The sequence below is a fragment of the Ambystoma mexicanum genome, chromosome 10 (assembly GCF_040938575.1).
Source record: "Ambystoma mexicanum isolate Mex_15411 chromosome 10, UKY_AmexF1_1, whole genome shotgun sequence".
Lineage (NCBI taxonomy): Eukaryota > Metazoa > Chordata > Amphibia > Caudata > Ambystomatidae > Ambystoma > Ambystoma mexicanum.
The window spans coordinates 301,052,092-301,073,232 of record NC_090932.1 but is presented as its reverse complement, the minus strand read 5'-3'; the positions used below and the strand labels follow the sequence as shown (position 1 = coordinate 301,073,232).

Genomic DNA, 21,141 nt, shown 5'->3' with positions numbered 1-21,141 from the left:
TTCTCCCGCCTTCCCCACCCCTTACCGCTTTGTTGGGGTCCTCGCTCTACGGTTTTGTCCAAACCAAGGAGCTGTGTATTACTCTCTGGTGTCGCTGCGTATACTAGAAGCCTCAGGTGTCTGTTGTTTAAGCACTCCCCGGACTTTTTATGCTATAGCTACCATGCGTTAGTTGGCTGCTTCGGTAGTCTGAGCCTTGACATCTGGTGCCCAGAGCTCGTTTCTCACCTTTGCCTGTTACTAGTCTCCCGGTTACCCCTCCGATTCCACACCCTTCAGGTCCACTCTCTTCCTCCACAGCCACGGCTCCTCTTGATCTCCAGGTCCACAGGCGCGTGTCTTCGGCATATCAACAGCGACTTTGGGGCGTCCAACTTTTAACTTTCTCTCACCGCTTTGCTTGCTCAGCTGTTAAGGATATGCTGGGATCGCTTGCTTTCAAGGCTGTCTCATGTCTCTTTACAGTTCTCTTTCAGCTGCATCCTAGCTCGGGCTTGCGAACGCTTCGCCGCCGCCATTTATTTTTTTATGACGTCTTTCATGTGATTCTCTCTCGCCGTATCTCACCTGATATCTTCTCCCATGCTCACAGATTAATCACAGACCTCTCCAACATTCTTCTAGTTGTCAATCTGCCATATTCGGGTCGAATTTCACTGCTTAAGTCTTATCATTGTATGGATTTGCAGGAGCTCTCTGTGAACACATCTGCCTCACATGGCTGTTACCCAGGCCCCCTCAATGTTTCTTATGGTTAAAGGGTAACCCTGTGAATGAATGGGTTTGTTACCATTAGTGATTTCTTATTTAGAATAGGGGATGCATTACAGAAATACTATACAATTCTCTGTGAATTTCTAGTTAGTTGGGGCGTTTCTTACCTTAAATCATGCTTGTTGAGGGAGTGAATTGTCCCGTTCAAAAAAATCAATCCACTTTTTGGATCGGTACTTACAAAACGGCCACCTATATATGCGTCCACGCTCTGACATCATCATGCAGTTGTACGCCATGACATCATCCCGCGAGCCGCAAACCGGCAATGTTGAATTGGGCTAATAATTGGCCTTTGTATGTACTGCTATAGCGAGACATGCGCAAAATGTACAAATGTTTTCTCTCAAATTTGTTTCCCAACTGATACAATCTTAAAACCGAATTGTGCAGTTGCTGTTAACATGTGTATAGGGAATATTACAGATGTGCCTGCTAATTGTTACTAAATTCATCTCGATGGATCAAATGTGTTTAGTATTGTTGCTGTCGATAATTTTTATTTTTACCAACTTTATTTTCTTCAGATGGATTCAAGTTACAAACATATGTATGAGCAACAGTGTAGAGTATTCATGTCATTGTTCTTCTTTTCCAATTCTCATCTCAGTCCTACAGGAAATCCATTAGTTTTAACATGTATAACTCCTCCCCAGCCTGTGTCTACCATAGAACTAGTAACAAATGTCCCCTTTCATCCCTCCCTCCCCCCAACTGGGCTGGTTCAGTTTTCTACGCCATTAGTTAATGCATATTCAGTTTGGGCGTTGTCGGCCCGTGTTAGCGATTGCTATGGGTCCGTTCAGGCTTCCGTCCTTCCAGGAAGTTTTAGTTCAAAATCGTTCTCATCAAGTTTGGTCTACGGAAATAGGCTTTCCTATCTGCCAGAAAGTCTATGAATGGTTTCCATACTTCCCTGAATTTCAGATATCTGTTGTCTTTTATGTCCCCCACCTTTTCCATTGCCAGTATGTGCCATATTTAAACCCACCAGCATGCGACCACTGGGCTCCCGGGGTTTTTCCATCCCTGGGCCAGTGTTATTTTTGCTGCATTTAGTAGTTGCGTGATATGGGTTGCATTGTTGCCTGTCTCTGCGTACACTCCTTCAACTGCAGTTCCCAACAATATTACCTTTGGGTCGTGTGGGAGTTGTCGTCCTGTGATTTCTCTTATGTGTCCCAATATTTCCTTCCAGTATATTTCAGCTTTAGGGCAGGTCCACCACATGTGGTATAGGTCCCCTCTGTTACCACATTGTCTCCAGCAATTGGGGGGGGGGGGGGTATGCAGGGTTCATTTTGTTTAATCTGTGTGGAGTTAGGTACCATCTTGTGTGTAGCTTATATGAGGTTTCTTTAATTGTAGTGCATTTGGATGCTTTCTGAGCCCTCATCCAGATTTGTCCCCATTCCTCTTCTGTGATTGGGGGTTCCCAAGTCTTTCTCCCAATTGTCTCTATATGAGATTTGATCCTCAATTCGTGTGTTGTCTAGCAACTTGTATATTCTTGTTATTGGTTTGTGGGTCTGGCCTTCCTGTAGTGTGAGCTCCAATCCTATGGGGGTCCTGGTGGCAGCTTTCTTAACTCTTTCCTGTGATATCCAGTGCCTAATTTGTATATATGTGTACCTATCTTTTTCCCCTATCCCGAATTTCTGCTTGCATTCCTCAAATTGTAATGGGGTTCCTTCCTGGTCAAATTCTTTCAGGTGAATCGGGTGAGGGTGTCCCCAGTTTGCCCAGAATCTCTCGTCTACCCGGGGTGAAATCTTGATTATGTGCCATTGGTGTAAAGGGACCCAGTCCAGGCGTTATGTGACGGTTTCTGAGTGCTGTGTCCCATGCTTTTAGTGAGGTGCGGGTAGATTCTAGTAGGTGTCCCTCCAACCCTCTGGCTCCTGCTTGTAGGGCGTGCAAAGTCCCTAGTGGGATTGTGGTTTCCCCCTGTTCTATTCCCACCCATCCTTTGTGTGCATTTTCTCCCATCCATTTCAGCATAGGGGATATCTGGGCTGCTAGTGCGTATCTTTCTACGTTGGGGAGTCCCAGTCCCCCCAATAAGACTGGCTTGGTTAGGATCTCTTTTTGGATTCTGGGTTTCTTCCCATTCCATACAAAGGTTACTAAATCCTTTTGTAGTTTTCTGCTCATTTTCGGGGGGATCTCTATCGGGAGGGAGCTAATGACATAAAAGAGGTGGGGTAAGAGGGTCATCTTGAGTGCGGTTATTCGTGCGAACCATGAGAGCTCCTGGGTATCCCATCTCGAGATGTCCTCCTTCAATTGTTTCCATAGTGGTACTATCTTCTCCCCGTATAGTTGTTTATATTCCTGTGTTAGTTGGATGCCCAGGTAGTCTATGGCCTTGGATTCCCAAATTAGTGGGTATTGTGTCGCCATTTGTTTGGGTACTTCCTCTTCCTCGGTTATGTTTAGAGCTTTTGATTTCCCGAAGTTAATTGTAAACCCTGATACCTTAGCAAATTCTCGTAGTCTTTCTAGGGTTTTGGATAGTGATATGGCGGTGTTTCTCAAGAATACTGAATACTAGGATATCATCTGCGTATAGTGCTATTTTGTGCTCTATCTCTCCTGCTAGCACCCCTTTTATTTCTAGGTCCTGTCTTATAGTTTGTGCCACTGGTTCCATTGCCATTGCAAATATAAGGGGAGATAGCGGGCAGCCCTGTTGTGTGCCTCTCCGAATTTGTATTGTTGTGGTGGGTCTGCCATTGACTATGAATGTCGTTGAGGGGAGTTTGTAGTTTGCCAAGACCATCCTTATGAAGGTAGGGTCACAACGGTATTTTTCCAGGGTTAGCTTCAGGTACGCCCAGTCTAAGCTGTTGAATGCTCTACGTGCGTCGAAGGCCGCTATGGAGAATTTCTGTTTTGCTTTGTTCCCTACTTCTATGATGTCTACCGCCCGCCTGATGTTGTCCTGTGTGTGTCTCCCTACAATGAATCCCGCCTGGTCTTCGTGAATTATTTGGGGTAGGATCTTCGCCAACCTGGTTGCTAGGATCTCTGCATATAATTTGGCATTGCTATTAAGTAATGATATTGGGCTGTAGCTTGTGCAATCTGTGGGATCTTTCCCTGATTTGAGGATTAGGACTGTGGTCGATTTCCCCATGTCTGGCGTGACTGCCCCAGTTTCTCTGATGTAGTTGAAAAGATTTGTTAGTGGACCCAGTAGTTGGTTCCTGAAGGTTTTATAGTGCCCGTTCCCGAGTCCGTCCGGCCCATGTGTCTTATTGAGTTGCAAGTGTGATATGGCTTCGCTTATTTCTTGGGCCGTTATGGGGGCTTGGAGTTTCAGGTTGTCTTCTTCCGTTACTGGGGGAGAGCTATTTTGGCCATGTAATCTAGTTGGAGTTATGGGGATAGTTCCTCTCTTTCGAGAAGGCCTAAGTGGAACTTTTCCATGATGTCCAACTTTTCATCCTCTGATGTGCTTGTCCTCCCTTTTGGGTTCTAAAGGCTCTCTATGTAATTACGGGTCTTTTGTTTGTTGAGTTTAGCTGCTAGGAACCTGTTAGCTTTGCCTCTGTGTGCGTAGTAGGACTGTTTAGTGCGTAGTAGGGATTGTGCGGTGTGATCTGCCATGTGGGTTTCTAGTTGGGCTCTCACTTTCCAAAGGTTTCTTACTGTTTTGGGTGTTTGTTTGGCCTTATGTTGTGTTTCTGCTTCCTTCAGTTCGAGCTCAAGTTTCTGTTTTAGCAGCTTTCTCTGCCGTGTGTATGCTGTAGTTTGTGATATGAATTCTTCCTGTATTACTGCTTTTCGCGTCCCATATCACCCCCCAGTTTGTATCGCCGTCGGCATTGTCCCGAAAATAGTTGTTCAGCGCTGTGTCCATGCGGGCTCTAAGGGCGATATCCCTGAGTATGATCTTGTTCAGTTTCCAGGTTCTATTAGTAAGGGGTGCCTCTTTTGTAGGGATACATTTAAGTATGACTGGGGAGTGGTCAGTGAGCTATTGAGCTATTGTACTCCTATTTGTATGTCTTCGATTTGTGGGATGAGTGTGGATGAGGTTAGGATCATATCTATCCTCGAGTAGCCCCTGTGAACTGGCGAGTAGTGAGTAAATTCTTTTTCTGTGCCATGAAAGAATCTCCATGTTTCTATTATCTCCTAAGTCCCTGAATAGTTTGCCTAGCGCTTGTCTGTTCCTGCCATCTGCCGCAGTAGGGTCTTATCTAGAGCAGGGTCCATTACGCAGTTAAAGTCTTCCCCTATTATTATTTGTCCCTCACACCAACTACCCAGGTTCCGCAGAATTTCACCCAAGAAGATATCTGGTCTGTCCTTCGGGGCATATAGTGCTATTAGAGTGTATGTTTGTTCATGCATGGTCCCTTTCAAGAACACGAACCTACCCTCTGTGTCTCTGTATACAGCCTTTTTCTTAAATGGTAAATCAGCGTTTAATAGGATTGCGACCCCTCAAGTTTTTTTCCCCCCATCCTCTGGAAGCAAAGTACTGTTTAGGGAAGGCCTTATGGGTCATGCGTTTCTCATCTAACGTGAGCAGGTGTGTTTCTTGCAGGAACACTATTGCGGCTTGGAGTTTCATCAGGCATGTCAGTATACTGCGTCGCTTCACTGGCGAGTTTAGGCCCTGTACATTCAGGGTCATGACAGTTAACTCAGGCATGAGTCTTGTGTGGTAGATTCCTCTTCATCAGTGTGCCCTCTTATCAGCAATAAATGGTGTGGAGTGTGTAGTTGCGGACCATGCCCCAAACAAATCCCATCATAACTTAACCAAACCAGAACTATTATAAACTTCCAAACTTGTTTCACCCTCACGGTGGTGGGACCAAGGAGTCTTTTCGCCTCCTCCGGGGTCCCTCCGGAGCGTTGGGTCCCTTGATTCCCCAGCGTCCCATTCGCCAGGTCATATCTAGGCTTGGTCGTGGGTTCCAAGATTCCCCCCCCTCTCCACCCAGGCTTAGTTCAATCTCCTTTCTAAATTACCTTTTGCTGTGTCCTTGATGCAGTCATCGGTTCCTCTTCCGTTCCGAGGTCTCTAGGTGTTCTGTTCATTGTTGTTTTGTCAGGCCTGTTCCCTTAAGGTTTATCGCGGCTTGGAGCCTTTTGGTGCGGGTTCTCTTTCTTGGCATCTCCTGGAGTCGGGGGAACATTCCCATCGTCTGGGTCTCCCCAGCTTTCCTGGTTGACGTGTTTCAGTATTTTTCAGGAGTTCCTCTTCATCTTCTAACTGCAGCAGGGTTATTCTTTCTTCACATGTGGAGATCCGCTGTGGTTTGCCTTCCCATGTAAATTGTAGTCCGAAAGTATATGCCCATCTGTATATTATTTTTTTAGCTTTCAGTGCTCTCGTGACTGGTTGCATTAGTCTTCTTTTGTGCAGCGTGGATAGGGCTAAGTCCTGGAAGAGTTGGATCTGGCTGCCATTAATGGTGACTGTCTGTTGCGTGCGGGCTGCTCTTAATATATCTTCCTTCATTAGATATGAGGACGTTGCCATAAGTACGTCCCTTGACCTGGCTCCCGGGTCATTTCGCTTAGGCCCCACTCTATGCATTCTGTCGATGGATATTTCTTCTGGTGGAATGTTGTTGAGCATGCTGCTGAAGCACAGTTGGATTGTGTCTTTAAGGTCTTTGTCCCCGATCGTCTCGTCCAGGCCTTTGACTCGTATGTTGGACCTTTGTGAGAGATTCTCAAGGTCCTCTGCTTGCAGTTCTAAGTTGTGTGTAGCTCTGGAGAGCTGTTCTAGGAGGATGCTATTCTGTCTGACCTCTTCTGTTGTCCCTGAGAGGCCCTTCTCTGTGATGTCCACTCGGTCTCCCAGCTCCCCAATGTCTTTCTTCACCTCCTGGAGGGAGGATTTTAGTTCTTCGTGGATTGTGCCAAGTTGGCTCTGGAGGGATTCCACCATCCATGCTTCTCAGACAGTCCTGTAGATCCTCTTTACTCAGCGACATCGTGTTGGTGTCCGCTATATCAATTTCTGTTTCAGTATTTGGGTCTTCTATGTTGTTCTGGTGCTGGTTCCCCTCCTGAGGTTGCCCCCAGTATAGTTCGAGCTGTCTGCTTTGTGCCTTCGCCGTAGATCTGGTTCTTGTGGGGTGCCCTTTTGTTTTGTGCCTGACATCTGTCGTGGTTCCGATATATGGGCTGCAATATCACCCATTGTTGTCTCCAGCTGGGCCTCTCCGGGTCGCCGGTCTGTTTTGTTCGCCTCCGCCGTGGCTGATGTAGTGTTAGTGAAGTGGCCACATGCGGTGCTATCCACTATTTGTTATCCTGCAGCACGTGTCTTTTGAGTCACTGAGTACACAATGCTTTTGTGTGTGCGTTGTGTTGTGGTCGGGCGCACCCGTGGGGCGGATGGTGCTTTACCGGCTAGCGCAGCTACTTTATATTTGCAGGCAGTGTCTTGCGCGGAGCCAGGTCTGCTGCTATGGGGATCGCCTACGCTGGAGCTGTATTGCTGCGTGGTGGGGCTCTGCTCACAGAGCTGTTGTTTATTCAGCTGCGGGATGTACTGCTTTGCCCTTACCGTCTCTTTTCCCCCCGTGGTGCTGCTCCAGGTTTCCGGCTGATATCTCGCTAGTCGATGGGCTGGTCCGCTTCGGTTGTAGCCTCCAGGTGGGGGTTCCGGTGGTCTCAGATTATTGCGGGGCTTGTTGGCACCATTTTGCGGTGTCTCCTTCAGCTCCTTTAAATTACAAGCTCTGTTGTCTGTTACGTATCCTATTGCATGGGTGCTGCTCCCTTTGGCTTTCAGGCGAAGCTCCTCCAAATGGTGTTCTCTCCAAGGCCCCCAGGGTGGGGGGGTGGGGGCCGCGGCCTCCTCCTCATGGGTCCCGAGTTGGTGTTCAGCGCAGGGGAGCCCAGCGCCCGGCCCCAGCGGGCCCCCGGTTCGCAGTAGCTGGAGAGCTCTTGCTGGGCCACGTGGCGTCCGGGAGGGAGCAGAGCCTCCCATGCTGCCCTCCCCGCGTCCTTTTGGGGGCTGTCTAGCCCGCTCCGCCTGTCCACCGCACCCTGTCGAGGGATTCCCGATGTGCAGGCAATACGGAGAGTGGGAGCGGGGGAGGCGGTCCAAGGTCCTTGGAGCGCCGATGCCTCTACGGCTCTCATCTCCAAGCCACCATGGCTCGCCTGAGACGACACAGCTCTCCGGAGGCGGGCCTTGCCCCCCACCCCACGGGCACTCCTGTTGATTTCCGGTGCAGGCCTCCGCTTCGCAAGCGGGAAGCGCTCCTCGAGGGTCAGACGGCTGCCGGAAGGGAGCAGGGCCGCCCGCACCGTCCTCTCTGTGTCCTTTGTATGTTTCTGGGGGGTGAGTTGTCCGTCCCGCCTCACCTCATTGGTCCGCTGCAGCCACTGGGTCCCCGTCGGGAGACCTCCGCTGTGTCGGAGTGTGGAGAGCAGGAGTGGGGGAGGCGCTCCAAGATCCCCGGGGCCCTGGTGTGTTTACTGCTCCTGTTGTAGAGTTGCCGCGGCTCGCCTGGGAAGACGCGGCTTTTCGGAGGTGATTCCTCTTCTCTGTGCTTCCCAATGAGCGGACTGCTCTTCAAGGATATGTTGTGTGGGGGTTCCCACGTGCTTCCCGGGGATCAGTTGCTGTTATTTTGGGGGTATTAAGCAGGTAATTTCTCCTTTGGTTTGCCACCCGAGCGGAGCTCAGGGGTTGTGCAGCTTCAAGGACTGGCAGCCATCTTGGAATCCCGCTGTCGATAATTATTATTATAACTTTGTCACAGGAAATTACACATTTAGTTGTCCTGATTCATAGTATCCATTAAATGTATCCATTTTGCTTCTTTTCTTCTCAATCTTAATTCCGTGTTGCCACCTCTGGGTGGTGTGTTGACTTTCTCAATTCCAAAGAAAAGGTTCTGGTCAGGTATGTATTTTGATTGTTCCATGTGAAAGTGCTTGGCCATCGGATATTTGGGGTCCTGATTCTTTATCGCTCTCAAATGCTCCATTAGTCTTAGTTTTAGGGGCTGCATTGTGCTCCCTAAGTATATTTTTTGACACAGACATTTTATGCCATAAACCACAAACTTCGAATTGCAATTGATGAACTGCAAGATCTTTATGGTTTTGCCATTTAGTAGGTCAAAGATCTCTCAAAAACGTAGGGCTTCATTATGACTCCGGTGGTAACTCTGCCAGTGCTACCGGCGGGTTGCGCCAGACTCGCAATAATTTACAGGCGACTGACTTCCAGGTGCCACCGGCTCTTTATGAGTCTGGCGGCCCGAGAAGTCAGGCACCAGTAAATTGTAAGTCCCCATTCCCATAGAGTGCCATAGGACTCTATGGGAGTGGGGACACGGAAGACCAGCACTGTTGCTTCCGTTACACGTCTGCCTACCATGGCCGCTGCGCCCCGTATGGTCAGACCTGTCAGACACATCGGCCACCGCAGGCAGACTCAGAGTTTGCCGTTCCGGAAACAAGGGTGACGGTGAGCTTACCGGCACCCTTGTTTCCGGACCGGCAAACTCATAATGAGGCCCTTGGTCTCTGAAAAGACATTACTGGAAAAAAATTGGAAAAGACCGCAATAGAAACCACGGGCAAACTGTTGCTACTAATTTGATACCTTTAAAGACTGAGCATTTTGAAGCAATTCAAGAAGAACATTAGAAAACTTGAATTAAATTAATCAGTAACCACCCCAAAGATTGAAAGTGTCTCTTCTTTACAAAATTACAGAAAGCTGTTGCATACTGGATGACCCATCTAAGTAATACTAAATAAAATCTGCAGTCGTGTCGTTAGAGCCATACACAAAGGGAGCAATGACCATTTGTATTGGAAAGCAATGTCAGACAGAGGTAGCGAATTGCGACTTACTAGGCGACAGCTTCTTCAATTCACTTAGTAAGGTGAAGCACGAGATGAAGATAGCAATAAGAGCTCCCTAAGGCAAGGATATACTGAAAGGATCAAAGATCCAATTCAATTCACGTGGTTGATGTATATAAAGCAAAGACACTAGTCCTTATTAAATGTGCTAGCAGCATCTGGGACACAGAACCACATCGAGAGGATGGTACAACACTGCTGAAATGTATGAAAAACCATGGGATCGAAGTCCACAGCTAAAGAACTACTATATCTCGAGCTCGGAATGAGTAATATCATAGATGAGCAGGGTTGGGCGGTATCAGGTAATAATATCGCCATATATATGGTCGCCGTAAATAATATCGCCGGGAAAATGTTGTGGCGATATTATTTGGGTGACCATATATATGGGGACAGGGGCAAAAAAAATTTTTAAAAACATTTTTATAAAGTTTGGGGGTTGCGGGGGTCCCCCCCGCATGTTCCATGCAATAATGTTCACTCTTATCAAACGGCCTAAACCGTGTAAAGGGGGATCATACGCTTCTTACCACATGGTTAAGCTATATTTACATCACAAAAGAAGGTATACTGATATGTGTCTGAGACCCGACGAGTTCCTATGGCAAAGGATATATCTGTCATCCCAAAGTTCTCTTATAAACCTTAAAACAGACACATATCAGTATACCTTCTTTTGTGATGTAAATATAACCATGCAATAATGTTGCCACAAAAAACGGCCATTTTTCGACGATATTTTTGCATGGTTAGATTTTTGTGGCAACATTATTACATGGAACCGGTTGGGCTAGGCCATACAATTGTCTCTGGCACCAATGGAAAAGTGACCCACAGATGAATATGGCGATTCATTCCTTTTGTGACAGACTGTTTGAGTAGTACCCAAGGGGGAAGTTTTTGATAAAATGCGATGCAAATTGTGCATTTTAAAGATTATTTATTCAGCAACAATGGTCAAAACTACTAACCGCATGGTGAAGTAACTTAGCAAACTGGCCCACAGGGGCCCAAAACGTGTCCCATTTTGACCAAAAACACGGGCCCAGACTAGTATTTTGTGTTTTTGGTTCGGGCATTGCCCTATTGCCCTCTGGGCCAGTCCGAGCCTGTAGATGAGTTGTATTTCTTGCCAGCAAGGCTTTGGATAGCTACTTGATTAAACTCTGCAGCATCATTAACACAACAACTGATTGAGGATTGCTGAGTAGAGAGGTCGGGAAACAGATCATCCAGCTCTTGCTCCTACAGCGGATCCCAGTGGGTGAGCTAGCAGGGTGGCACACCTGCGAGAATAGCTGATCACTAGCCAAGAAAGGTAACATTCAATTGAAGCAAGCCTTAAATAATCAATTGGAAAGGGCAACCCAATGTCTATCTAGACAGAGAGACATGTACGATTCATCAAGGTATACCTGCCCTATAAAACAACATTAGAACATGAACCATATTTCAAATGCATCCGATCACCCTCCATAAGGAGGAGGTTAACACTGAAGGGAAGATAATCTCAATTATACACATCACTGATTTCATTCTGTGCATGTAAGCCACTGAGGCAACGTATTGCTCGTCTGTTGCAATGTCTGTCAGCCCCCTCTTCACGCGACTCTCCTCTGAGCTTCCTCTGCAGATATGAGGACAGTTGATAGTTCTCGCTTGCCTGTCAGTTGTGTGTAATTAGTGCCACAGCTGTATTCGCTTATGTTTTACATTGCTGTCATGTGCATGTTGTGAAATGCGGGTTCATGAAAGCTTTTCTACTAAACCTGAAACTGACTTTCATCCATAACCATTTAAAAAATGTCCTTAATTTATGTACATACTTGAATTCCAGGGGCAACATTTTAGGTGTGGGAATAGTTAGGCCTGAACAATAGATGCGTTGGATTTTCACTATAGTGCATTTTAAAGGGCAGCAAGGTTTGAAAACAATGATGGAGTCTATGCCAACGTCCGCAACTCAAAGCTGCACGAGTTTATTAATTAATCTTAGAAGTGTTTCTATAGAATTAATCAGTACATAGATGGAATTCTGACAGTAAGAACACATGTGCATTTTCTATCTACTATCCCATTTTCATACCCAATACCTAAATATTTACAAAGTGCTGCTAGTTGTCTCACTATTATGAAAGCTAGATATGCATTTAATGAACCTAACAACTCCAAGGCAACACGTGACTACTTGGAATGATTTGTTAAGATGCACGCAATGAAGGGCATTCAAGTTCAGCTCATAACACAGGGGCTAGGTTAGTGGGGGGCCAATGCAATCCTACCAGTGTAAGTGCAAAATATTCTAAAAAGGAATCACCTTCAGATTTTGAAAAAAACGAACGGTTGTTTTGGGGTTCTGCAAAGGATAGAAAGATTGGGAATAACTGGCAAGAGGAGCTTTTGTGGCCAGCGCAGCAGTAAGCGGTGCGCGCCGGCTGCTTCTGCTACCAGGAGGATCATTGGCGCTACCTATGTGAACCGCTGCGCTGGTTCTTGAGCCATACCGAAGGCAAGTCATAACCCAGCGCAAACAGTTGGGGTTCACCTCACTGATATAATGATGGTACACCCAACTGCGCGTATAGAAGTGTTTGGATGCATGATAGCATGATCGGATGTGCGGATCTCACAAGCAGATTTTTGGGGGGTAACACTTTCCTATTTCCTGTTTATCCTGTGCCCAGCTTTGAGGGTCGTTATTTTTCTGTGCTCTTCCATAAAGTTTGCTGACTGATTTTAGGACTTTCCCTCATTAGATTAGGGCCCTCATTATAGGTTTGCCTCTACTTCCGGCAGGATACAGGCAAATCTGCCTTATCGTCTCCGCCGCCTGATATTCCAGGCGGCAGCAAGCCGATAAATTCCCATTCCCACGAGGTTGCGGATGGGATTGCCTGAGGCAAAGGCACAGTTAGTAACAGTGCAGGTGAATAAGGCATTTAATTACCGGTAGGGGGATGAACGCCCAGCAGACCGGGAGATCTCTGGCCCCCACAGAAGTGTGCAGGTCCGTGAAAAATGCTGGAGCCTGAATTGCCGTCATTTTCTGCAGATTATAATGAGGCCTTATTCTTCATCACATGCTTTTGGCACTCAAGATATGCTGGGTAGCACATTTTGTGGCCAGTGTAACACCCTCCCAGTTGTCATGACACACGCAGAGCTTGATGGCCATGCTCATGTGCACAGCAGTGATAAGCCAGCAAGTATAGCCGTTCAGGGCGTAGTTGAAAAGTATGTGTCATTAAAGGTTAACTTAAAATATGCTGCAACGATGTACACTTAACAATGCCAAAATCATCATGGCTCATACCATTGCGCTGGGTTCAAAATCAAGGCCTGAGTGAGATATTTTAGCGCATGCCCCAGTCACTCGGCAGACTACATATCGAGAGGATCAGGCAATCATCTCACCACCTCTGTTTCTTCCTTGCAGTGGAGTTCCCGTGTGGAAGGGATAAGTTTTCGAAGCCCAACAACATAACTCGACTCACCGGTGCGAAACATGGAAAGAAAGGCGATAGCCCATGGCAGGTGAGAAAAGACTCTTTGCAAAGGTTGTCACAGAAAAGGTAAGAGTCTACCTGAGGAGTCATCTGACAGGTAATGTAATGGCCCTGGGTAAGTGAAGGCCCTTTAAGGGGAGGAGACAGAGTAACAGAGAGCCGTGCTGGAAAGGGTACGGAATGTTTCCGGGAGGTTTACTGTAGGGTAAGAGGAGATAAGAAGGTAACTTGATGGTTAGGGGTCCTCTATACATATCCTACAATTGCCAGATGAGTAGTAAAACCAGTCTGGTGTGGACCATCTGTGATATTACATCTGGGTTTATAGACCCTACCGAGAGACATTTAATGAGTGTGTGCCGTGTATTCATGAGTATATGGAGCCACAGCTACTGGAAGGGAAACCAGCAATCATGATATGGAGAAGGAAAAGCTCCAAGATGAACAGATGTTAGCTCAAATGCCAGTAAAAAGCAGCAGGGAATCCAGGAAAGGAGAGCAGATGATCATTCCCATGGAAGAAAACCATTCCTGAGTGTTCAGGCAAAGGTAGGAAGAGAGACAATGCCACAACAGGTAAAGAAGTGATGAAGACAGGTATAGAGCAACTGGTGATATCTGCTTCCCGTTAAGGAGAAACCCCTTGGAAAAGACAGGCATAGGGTAGCGATAAGGCTGGTATTGAGAAATCCCTCAAGGGGGTGAGCTACATACACATGTTAATGTTAAAGGTATTTATACTGCACACCGTCACCAACGGAATTGGTCCCCAGTCGCTCAGGCGGATCTGCAAACAAGAAGGCGGGGTGGTTAGTTGGGTGAAGAGGGAGTAGGAAAGTGAGAGAAGTGGTGTGCTGTTGGCAGCTTCAGTTCGGTTTTCACTGTGCGCTGAGCTTTGGTGTGAATGTCGGACCGATGCGAGACCTGAATATTAGCCTGCGTCGCACTCTTAGAGAATTGTTAATATTGCATTGAGATAGTACTGTGAATATTGGCCTGCACTGCACTCTTAGAGAATTATTAATATTGCATTGAGATAGTACTGTGAATATTGGCCTGCGCTGCACTCTTAGAGAATTATTAATATTGCATTGAGATAGTACTGGGAATATTAGCCTGCGCTGCACTCTTAGAGAATTGTTAATATTGCATTGAGATAGTACTGTGAATATTGGCCTGCGCTGCACTCTTAGAGAATTATTAATATTGCATTGAGATAGTACTGGGAATATTAGCCTGCGCTGCACTCTTAGAGAATTGTTAATATTGCATTGAGATAGTACTGTGAATATTGGCCTGCGCTGCACTCTTAGAGAATTATTAATATTGCATTGAGATAGTACTGGGAATATTAGCCTGCGCTGCACTCTTAGAGAATTGTTAATATTGCATTGAGATAGTACTGGGAATATTAGCCTGCGCTGCACTCTTAGAGAATTGTTAATATTGCATTGAGATAGTACTGTGAATATTAGCCTGCACTGCCTCCTACTGTTTGAAGCCTAGGCCTCTATCCCGCTCTCTAGGAGTCTTAATTCTAGACGTTCTAACTACTGCCTGCTACTATTTGAAGCCTAGGCCTTCTCCCACTGGCTAGGTGCCTCAAACCTAGGTGTTTTAACTACTGCCTGGCAATGTTTAAAACCTAGGCCTTTCTCCCGTTATCTTGGTGTCTCAAATCTAGCTGCTCTAATTACTGCCTGCTACTATTTGAAACCTGGGCCTCTCTCTCTCGCTGTCTAGGTGTCTCCAAACGAAGGGTTATAAGTACTGCCTGGAATTCTTTGACACCCAGGCCACTGACCCAAAGTCCAGGTCTGCCAATTCTAAATGTTCTAAATACCACTAGCTCTCTGTGAATAACTGGCTAATATTCACAGTACTATCTCAGTGTGGCACTCTCTAGCTGTAACTCAATGCAATATTAACAGTTCTCGAAGAGTGCGATGCAGGCTAGTATTCACAGTACTGTCTGAATGTGGCACTTTCTAGGTGTAACTCAATGCAATATTAACAGTTCTCGAAGAGTGCGACGCAGGCTAGTATTAACAGTACTATCTCAGTGTGGCACTTTCTATGTGTGACTCAATGCAATATTAACAGTTCTCGAAGAGTGCGACGCAGCCTAGTATTAACAGTACTATCTCAGTGTGGCACTTTCTATGTGTGACTCAAGGCAATATTAACAATTATTTAAGAGTGTGGCGCAGGCAATATTCACAGTACTATCTCAATGCACTATTAACAATTCCCCAAGAGTGCGGCGCATGCTAGTATTTACAGAACTATCTCAGTGTGGCGCTTTCTAAGTGTGACTCAATGCAATATTAACAATTCTCTAAGAGTGTGACGCAGGCTAGTATTCACAGTACTAGCTCAGTGTGGCGCTTTCTAAGTGTGACTCAATGCAATATTAACAGTTCTCGAAGAGTGCGACGCAGCCTAGTATTAACAGTACTATCTCAGTGTGGCACTTTCTATGTGTGACTCAAGGCAATATTAACAATTGTTTAAGAGTGTGGCGCAGGCAATATTCACAGTACTATCTCAATGCACTATTAACAATTCCCCAAGAGTGCGGCGCATGCTAGTATTTACAGAACTATCTCAGTGTGGCGCTTTCTAAGTGTGACTCAATGCAATATTAACAATTCTCTAAGAGTGTGACGCAGGCTAGTATTCACAGTACTACCTCAGTGTGGCGCTTTCTAGGTGTGACTCAATGCAATATTAACAATTCTCTAAGAGTGTGAAGCAGCCTAATATACACAGTACTATCTCAGTGCATCTCTAAGAATGCTGTGCAGGCTTACATTCACAGTACCATCACAGTGTGCTACCCTCCAGGTGCGAGTCAACGCTATATCAACATCTCTCTAAGAGTGCGACGCAGTCTAATATTCACAGTACTATTTTTTATTTTTTATTTTGCATTTTTAAAACGCTCCCACAGCCCGGGGGCATAGAGGCGCTGTTACAGAATATGTCTTAATTGCGTATTTATAACGCACTTAATACCCAAAAGTTTGCTAAGTGCGGACCCGGGAATGGAACCTGTATTGCTTTCTGTCATCTTGTTTCCAAGGCAGACACGTTGCCCCTGAGCTATCCTCCTCGGACTAGCTCAATGCAATATTAACAGTTTTCTAAGAGAGCGATGCAGGCTAATATTCACAGTCCTATCACAATGTAGGCTATTTTGTTGTGTGGCAGGGTTTCTGGCGTAGAGTGGTTGCTTTACTCCCCACCCAGGCCACTCCTACCTTAATTGTAGCTGAGGGTTGACGTCTGGCCACTGGCTTCCCCTGCTGACACCTGCAGACACTGTATGGAGCCGCCCTTAGCCGCAGGGGCTGCCGGGCAGAAGGCTGCCCTGAGGATGTGAAGTAAGAGCGGCCTTCGGTCCAATCAGGGCTGGGGGCAGGATGGGAGGCGGGAAGAGGGAGATACAATGGGGAAGTGGGACCGGGGAGAGGGTTTGGGGGGAGAGGGAGCTGGGGGCTTCTACTTTTAAAAAAATAAATGGAGGAAAAAAGGCCCAGGGGGGTCTTAGATGTTCCCCTCTCACCTGCTATGCACATAGTGAAGGTGGTGAGCAGGGTGCAGTGCCGGGAATAGGTCCAGGCAGCAACACTGTCTTTGGACCAATCAGGGCCGTGAGGGTGGGATGGGAGGCGGGAAGAGGAAGATACAACGGGGAAGTGGGACCGGGGAGAGGGTTGTGGGGCAACAGGGCTGGGGGCTTCTAATTGAAAAAAATAAATGGAGGAAAAAAGGCCCAGGAGGGTCTTAGATGTTCCCCACTCACCTGCTATGCACCTAGTGAAGGTGGTGAGCAGGGTGCAGTGCCGGGACTAGGTCCAGGCAGCAACACCATCTTTGGACCAAACAGGGCCGGGTGGGGGGCGGGATGGGAGGCGGGAAGAGGGAGATACAATGGGGAAGTGGGTCCGGGGACAGGGTTGGGGGGCAACGAGGCTGGGGGCTTCTAATTGAAAAAAAATTAATGGAGGAAAAAAGGCCCAGGAGGTCTTAGATGTTCCCCACTCACCTGCTACGCACCTAGTGAAGGTGGCGAGCAGGGTGCAGTGCCAGGACTAGGCCCAGGCAGCAACATCGTCTTCGGACCAATTAGGGCCGGGGGCGGGATGGGAGATGGGAAGTGGGAGATGCAATGGGGAAGTGGGACCGGGGAGAGGGTTGGGGGGCACCAGGCCTGGGGCTTCTAATTGGGAAAACAAATTGGAGGAAAGAAGGCCCAGGAGGGTCTTAGATGTCCCCCACTCTTCCTCTTGGTCCTACTCAGCTTCTCTGATCCTTGTTCAACAAACATTTATCAGAAGCACAGGCGAGCCTCATGCAATGACTAATGTATTCTCTCTGTTTCAGGTCCTTCTGTTGTACGATAAGAAGATGAAGTGTGGTGCTGTCCTTATTCACCCCTTCTGGGTGCTCACAGCAGCACATTGCGTCGAGGAGCGTGGGAAGTACATGGTGAGACTAGGTATGCTCTTCTTCTTACTAAAACGTTTCTGGTGCCTGCAGTAAGCAAATTTGTCAGGTTCTCGCATGCCCCAAGCATAAAGCTAACAACAAGTTACAAGATGGATCTTCACTGGGGAAGCACATTCCAAATATTGGCTCCTAATTGACAACAGAATACACTGTTGCTCAAATATTTCATGAACATGATAGCATTTTCATATAGGGGCCCAGGTTCGACAGTATTGTGACATCACTAGCTCCATTTTCAACATTGCTATTTGGACATTACTTTTAATTAGTTGATCTGGCTTCAAAAGGTAACCCCATTGCAGCCTCGTACCAACCATGCAGCCCTGGTTCAAATCTCAATTGAACCAATTGGGCTAGAGTCCAAGATTACTATGGTGTGTCACATAAATGTCCACGACTAGAACTTGATGCACCCATTACCATGGAGTCATCTGTAGATTGTACTCATCATAAAGGTTGTTTCTGTGTCAATGATAACCAGGTTTGACATTTCCCGGTAGTTATTAGTCATGTTTATCTGCAAAACATATATAGTGTATTAACACTATTGTGGCACTGTTATAATAATAGGCATTGGCAAATAGGTAGAGATTGTAAACACCTGGATGCGAAGTCTGCGACTAGAGTAAAGGCTAAATAAAAAGCAGTTATTGGGGAATTGCTTGTGGTTGAGGGGTAGAGAAGGGTCCTCTGGCACACAAAGGAAGTCCACATAAACGCATGCTTTAGTAGTATCTAGTTTAAGGCTGTGCAAAGAGTGTATTTCAGCCCCTGTCAGCTTCATAAAGATAACCCTAATGTAATTGCTTATTGTCCTAGATGCGGCTAATTGGATACTTTTTTTTGTTGTGTTATAGTCATAATTTAGGACTGGTCACATAAGAAATACAATTAAAACAATGCAGTAGTAAAATGTTACTCTTTCAACAATTTCACTATTTCCATCGTCAACATAGTTTCATGACCTGACACTATTCTCTCCCGGAAGGAAGGTGCTCTTAACCACCAATCTTTTTCGACAAATCTAGACAATTTTGTGACTCTCAAATCCCATGTGTCATCGCAGTCTATTAGAATATGTCCCAGAGTGCACCAGCTCCACCACATAAAGGGCATAGATTCTCCCTGTACTCATCCATATGCCTGATGCGTAGAATTTCTCTTGTTGGCAATTGGTTATGGCGAAATCTCAGAAAATTTGATCTGCAATAAGGATCCAGAAATCTCCTTAGGTACATAGGCTGCCAAGCCCTCCGTTTGTCCAGACATGACAGTGACTGGGACAAAGTCGAGCTACGCATCAATGCGATCGTGTTGAACCAGTCCGCCCTTTTTAAGGACTCTTTCACAATCACGCGATTTTGAATCAAGTCATTTTCTGTGCGTTCACACCATGTGAGAATTATTAACATGTGAGCTTTCAAGTCAATCAGGTAGCAATTGGCATTTCCCCCTAACACACATCCTACATCTTATTGTATTGTATTGTTTATTTATAAAGCGCTTATACACAAAAAGAGTGCTTCAAAGCAAAGCGCTGCAAGACTGGAGGGGAACATGGGATACAATCATTCATAAGGCCTTGGAGAATTCGGAATGATATACAATAATAATAAGCATACTAGTCATGATGACATTTCTGCTAATTCAAGTGCATTACCAGGTAGTTGGGGGGCAGGGCGGACTGGGAGGAGAGGGGGTAAAAGCATAACAACAGACAAAATGCAGGAGGGAGGAGGGAAAGGGAGACAAGGAACAGACAGACAACGAACGTACTGGCTAAAGTGCATTCAAATCATGTAAGTGCTGGACAGGAAGTCCGAATGATGGGTGAAGGGAATTGCGTCAGGTCCAGGAGTGCCAGGATTAGATTAGTACAGAGGGTTGTCTTTTAAGGAAGGGGGTAGTGCTGAAAGTAGTGCCGGGCCCTGAGGCAAGGGTAGGGACTGATGTGGGTGCCTGTGACCTGTTAGGTTCTGAGGTGGGCCAGGTGACCAGCAGAAGGAGGTGGTAGCAGGTGGAAAGTGGCGGTTCGCAGGAGAGATGTAGAGAGAAGGCAGAGGGGAAGAGAAAGGTTTTTAGAAGTTTCCGGAATTTCAGGAGATCCGGCTCGAGACGGAGAGAGGCAGGGATATTGTTGCAGAGGGTGGCCCCTGCAGAGGATAAGGATCTACCCCCAAGTCTCTGTTTGGAAAAACGGCTCACTCTCAGGGAGTTGGAGGTGGATGATCGGCGTGCCCTAGAGGGAGTGTATTTGGGAAGAGTGGATTGTAACTAGTGCAGGCCCGGTCCCAGAAAGCCTTGTGAACTATGCAGAGGGTCTTGTACTTGATCCTTGCAGCCACGGCGAGCCAGTGGAGGGATTTCAGTGCCGTAAAGATGCTGTTCCTGGGTCTGAGCCCAAGGATAAGTCTCATGGTTCTGTTCTGGATGATGTGTAAAGGTCTGAGTGTAGAAGTAAGGAGATTGAGAAAGAGACTGTTGCAGTAGTCAAGTCTAGAGAGAACCAGAGCTCTGGAGACAATGAGTCTCTGGGGGAAAGTGAGAAAAGGTAGCATACCTAGGAGGAGGTGCAGCTGGTAGTGAGTTTTTTTGGATATATCTGAGATGTGTGAGGAGAAGGACAAGGTGGAATCGAGGATGACCGCCAGGTTTTTTGCCTCACTGGCGGGTGAGGGTGCAGGGCCAAGGGAGGCTGGCCAGAGAGAGAGTGGGAAAACGGGAGCAGGGCTATGATATGATATGATATGTTATTTATAACGCGCTTATTAGCCAGAGGTTTCTAAGCGCGGACCCGGGGATCGAACCTGTGTTGCGCCATGTCGTCTTGCTTCCAAGGCGATCACGTTACCCCTGAGCTATCCTCCCGAGACAATGAGGGGTCCCAATGAGAACAATCTCTGTCTTACTGGCATTAAGGCAGAGGTCGTTAGCTACACACCAGGACTGGATTGCGGAGAGACAGTCATGAATGAGCTAGGAGGAAGAAGAAGCTGAGAGTAGCTTGAAGGAGAGCTGAGTGTCATCTGCATAACACTGGAAGTTGGAAGTGAAGGAAGAGATCAAGTGGGCCAAGGCAGCCATGTAGACATTGAAGATCCAGGGGGATAGGGTAGAGCCCTGAGGGACCCTGCAAGTAGAGAGCGTGATAGCAGAGAGAAAGGGTTCTAATTCCACCTGGGATGGACGGTCGGAGAGAAAAGAGGCAAGCCATGTCAGGGCCTGATCAGCGATGCCCAGAGTAGACGATTGATCAGGGTGGTGTGGCTCACTGTGTCTAATGCAGAGGAGAGGTCAAGGAGAATGAGGACAGAGGGAGAGTTGGAGTCAAGATTTGAGAGCAGGTCTTCACAGGTGTTCAGGAGAGCAGTTTCCATGCCTCTGGATGCTCTGAAACCAGACTAATGATCGTGGAAACAACTAACAGATTCAGTGTGGGGATTAAGCTGAGAGAAAGCCAACTTCATCAATAGTTTAC

General features: G+C 46.8%; 1 protein-coding gene across 1 annotated transcript in view; it reads left to right on the top strand.

The window, feature by feature from the left end:
* Nucleotides 1-21,141, top strand: part of LOC138491380 (vitamin K-dependent protein C-like) — a 301,102-nt gene that overhangs the window by 266,134 nt on the left and 13,827 nt on the right. The window contains exons 7-8 of the mRNA XM_069617878.1: nt 13,079-13,176; nt 17,538-17,652. Of these exons, the coding sequence (XP_069473979.1) occupies nt 13,079-13,176; nt 17,538-17,652 (213 nt within the window). The remainder of the gene's footprint in view (nt 1-13,078; nt 13,177-17,537; nt 17,653-21,141) is intronic.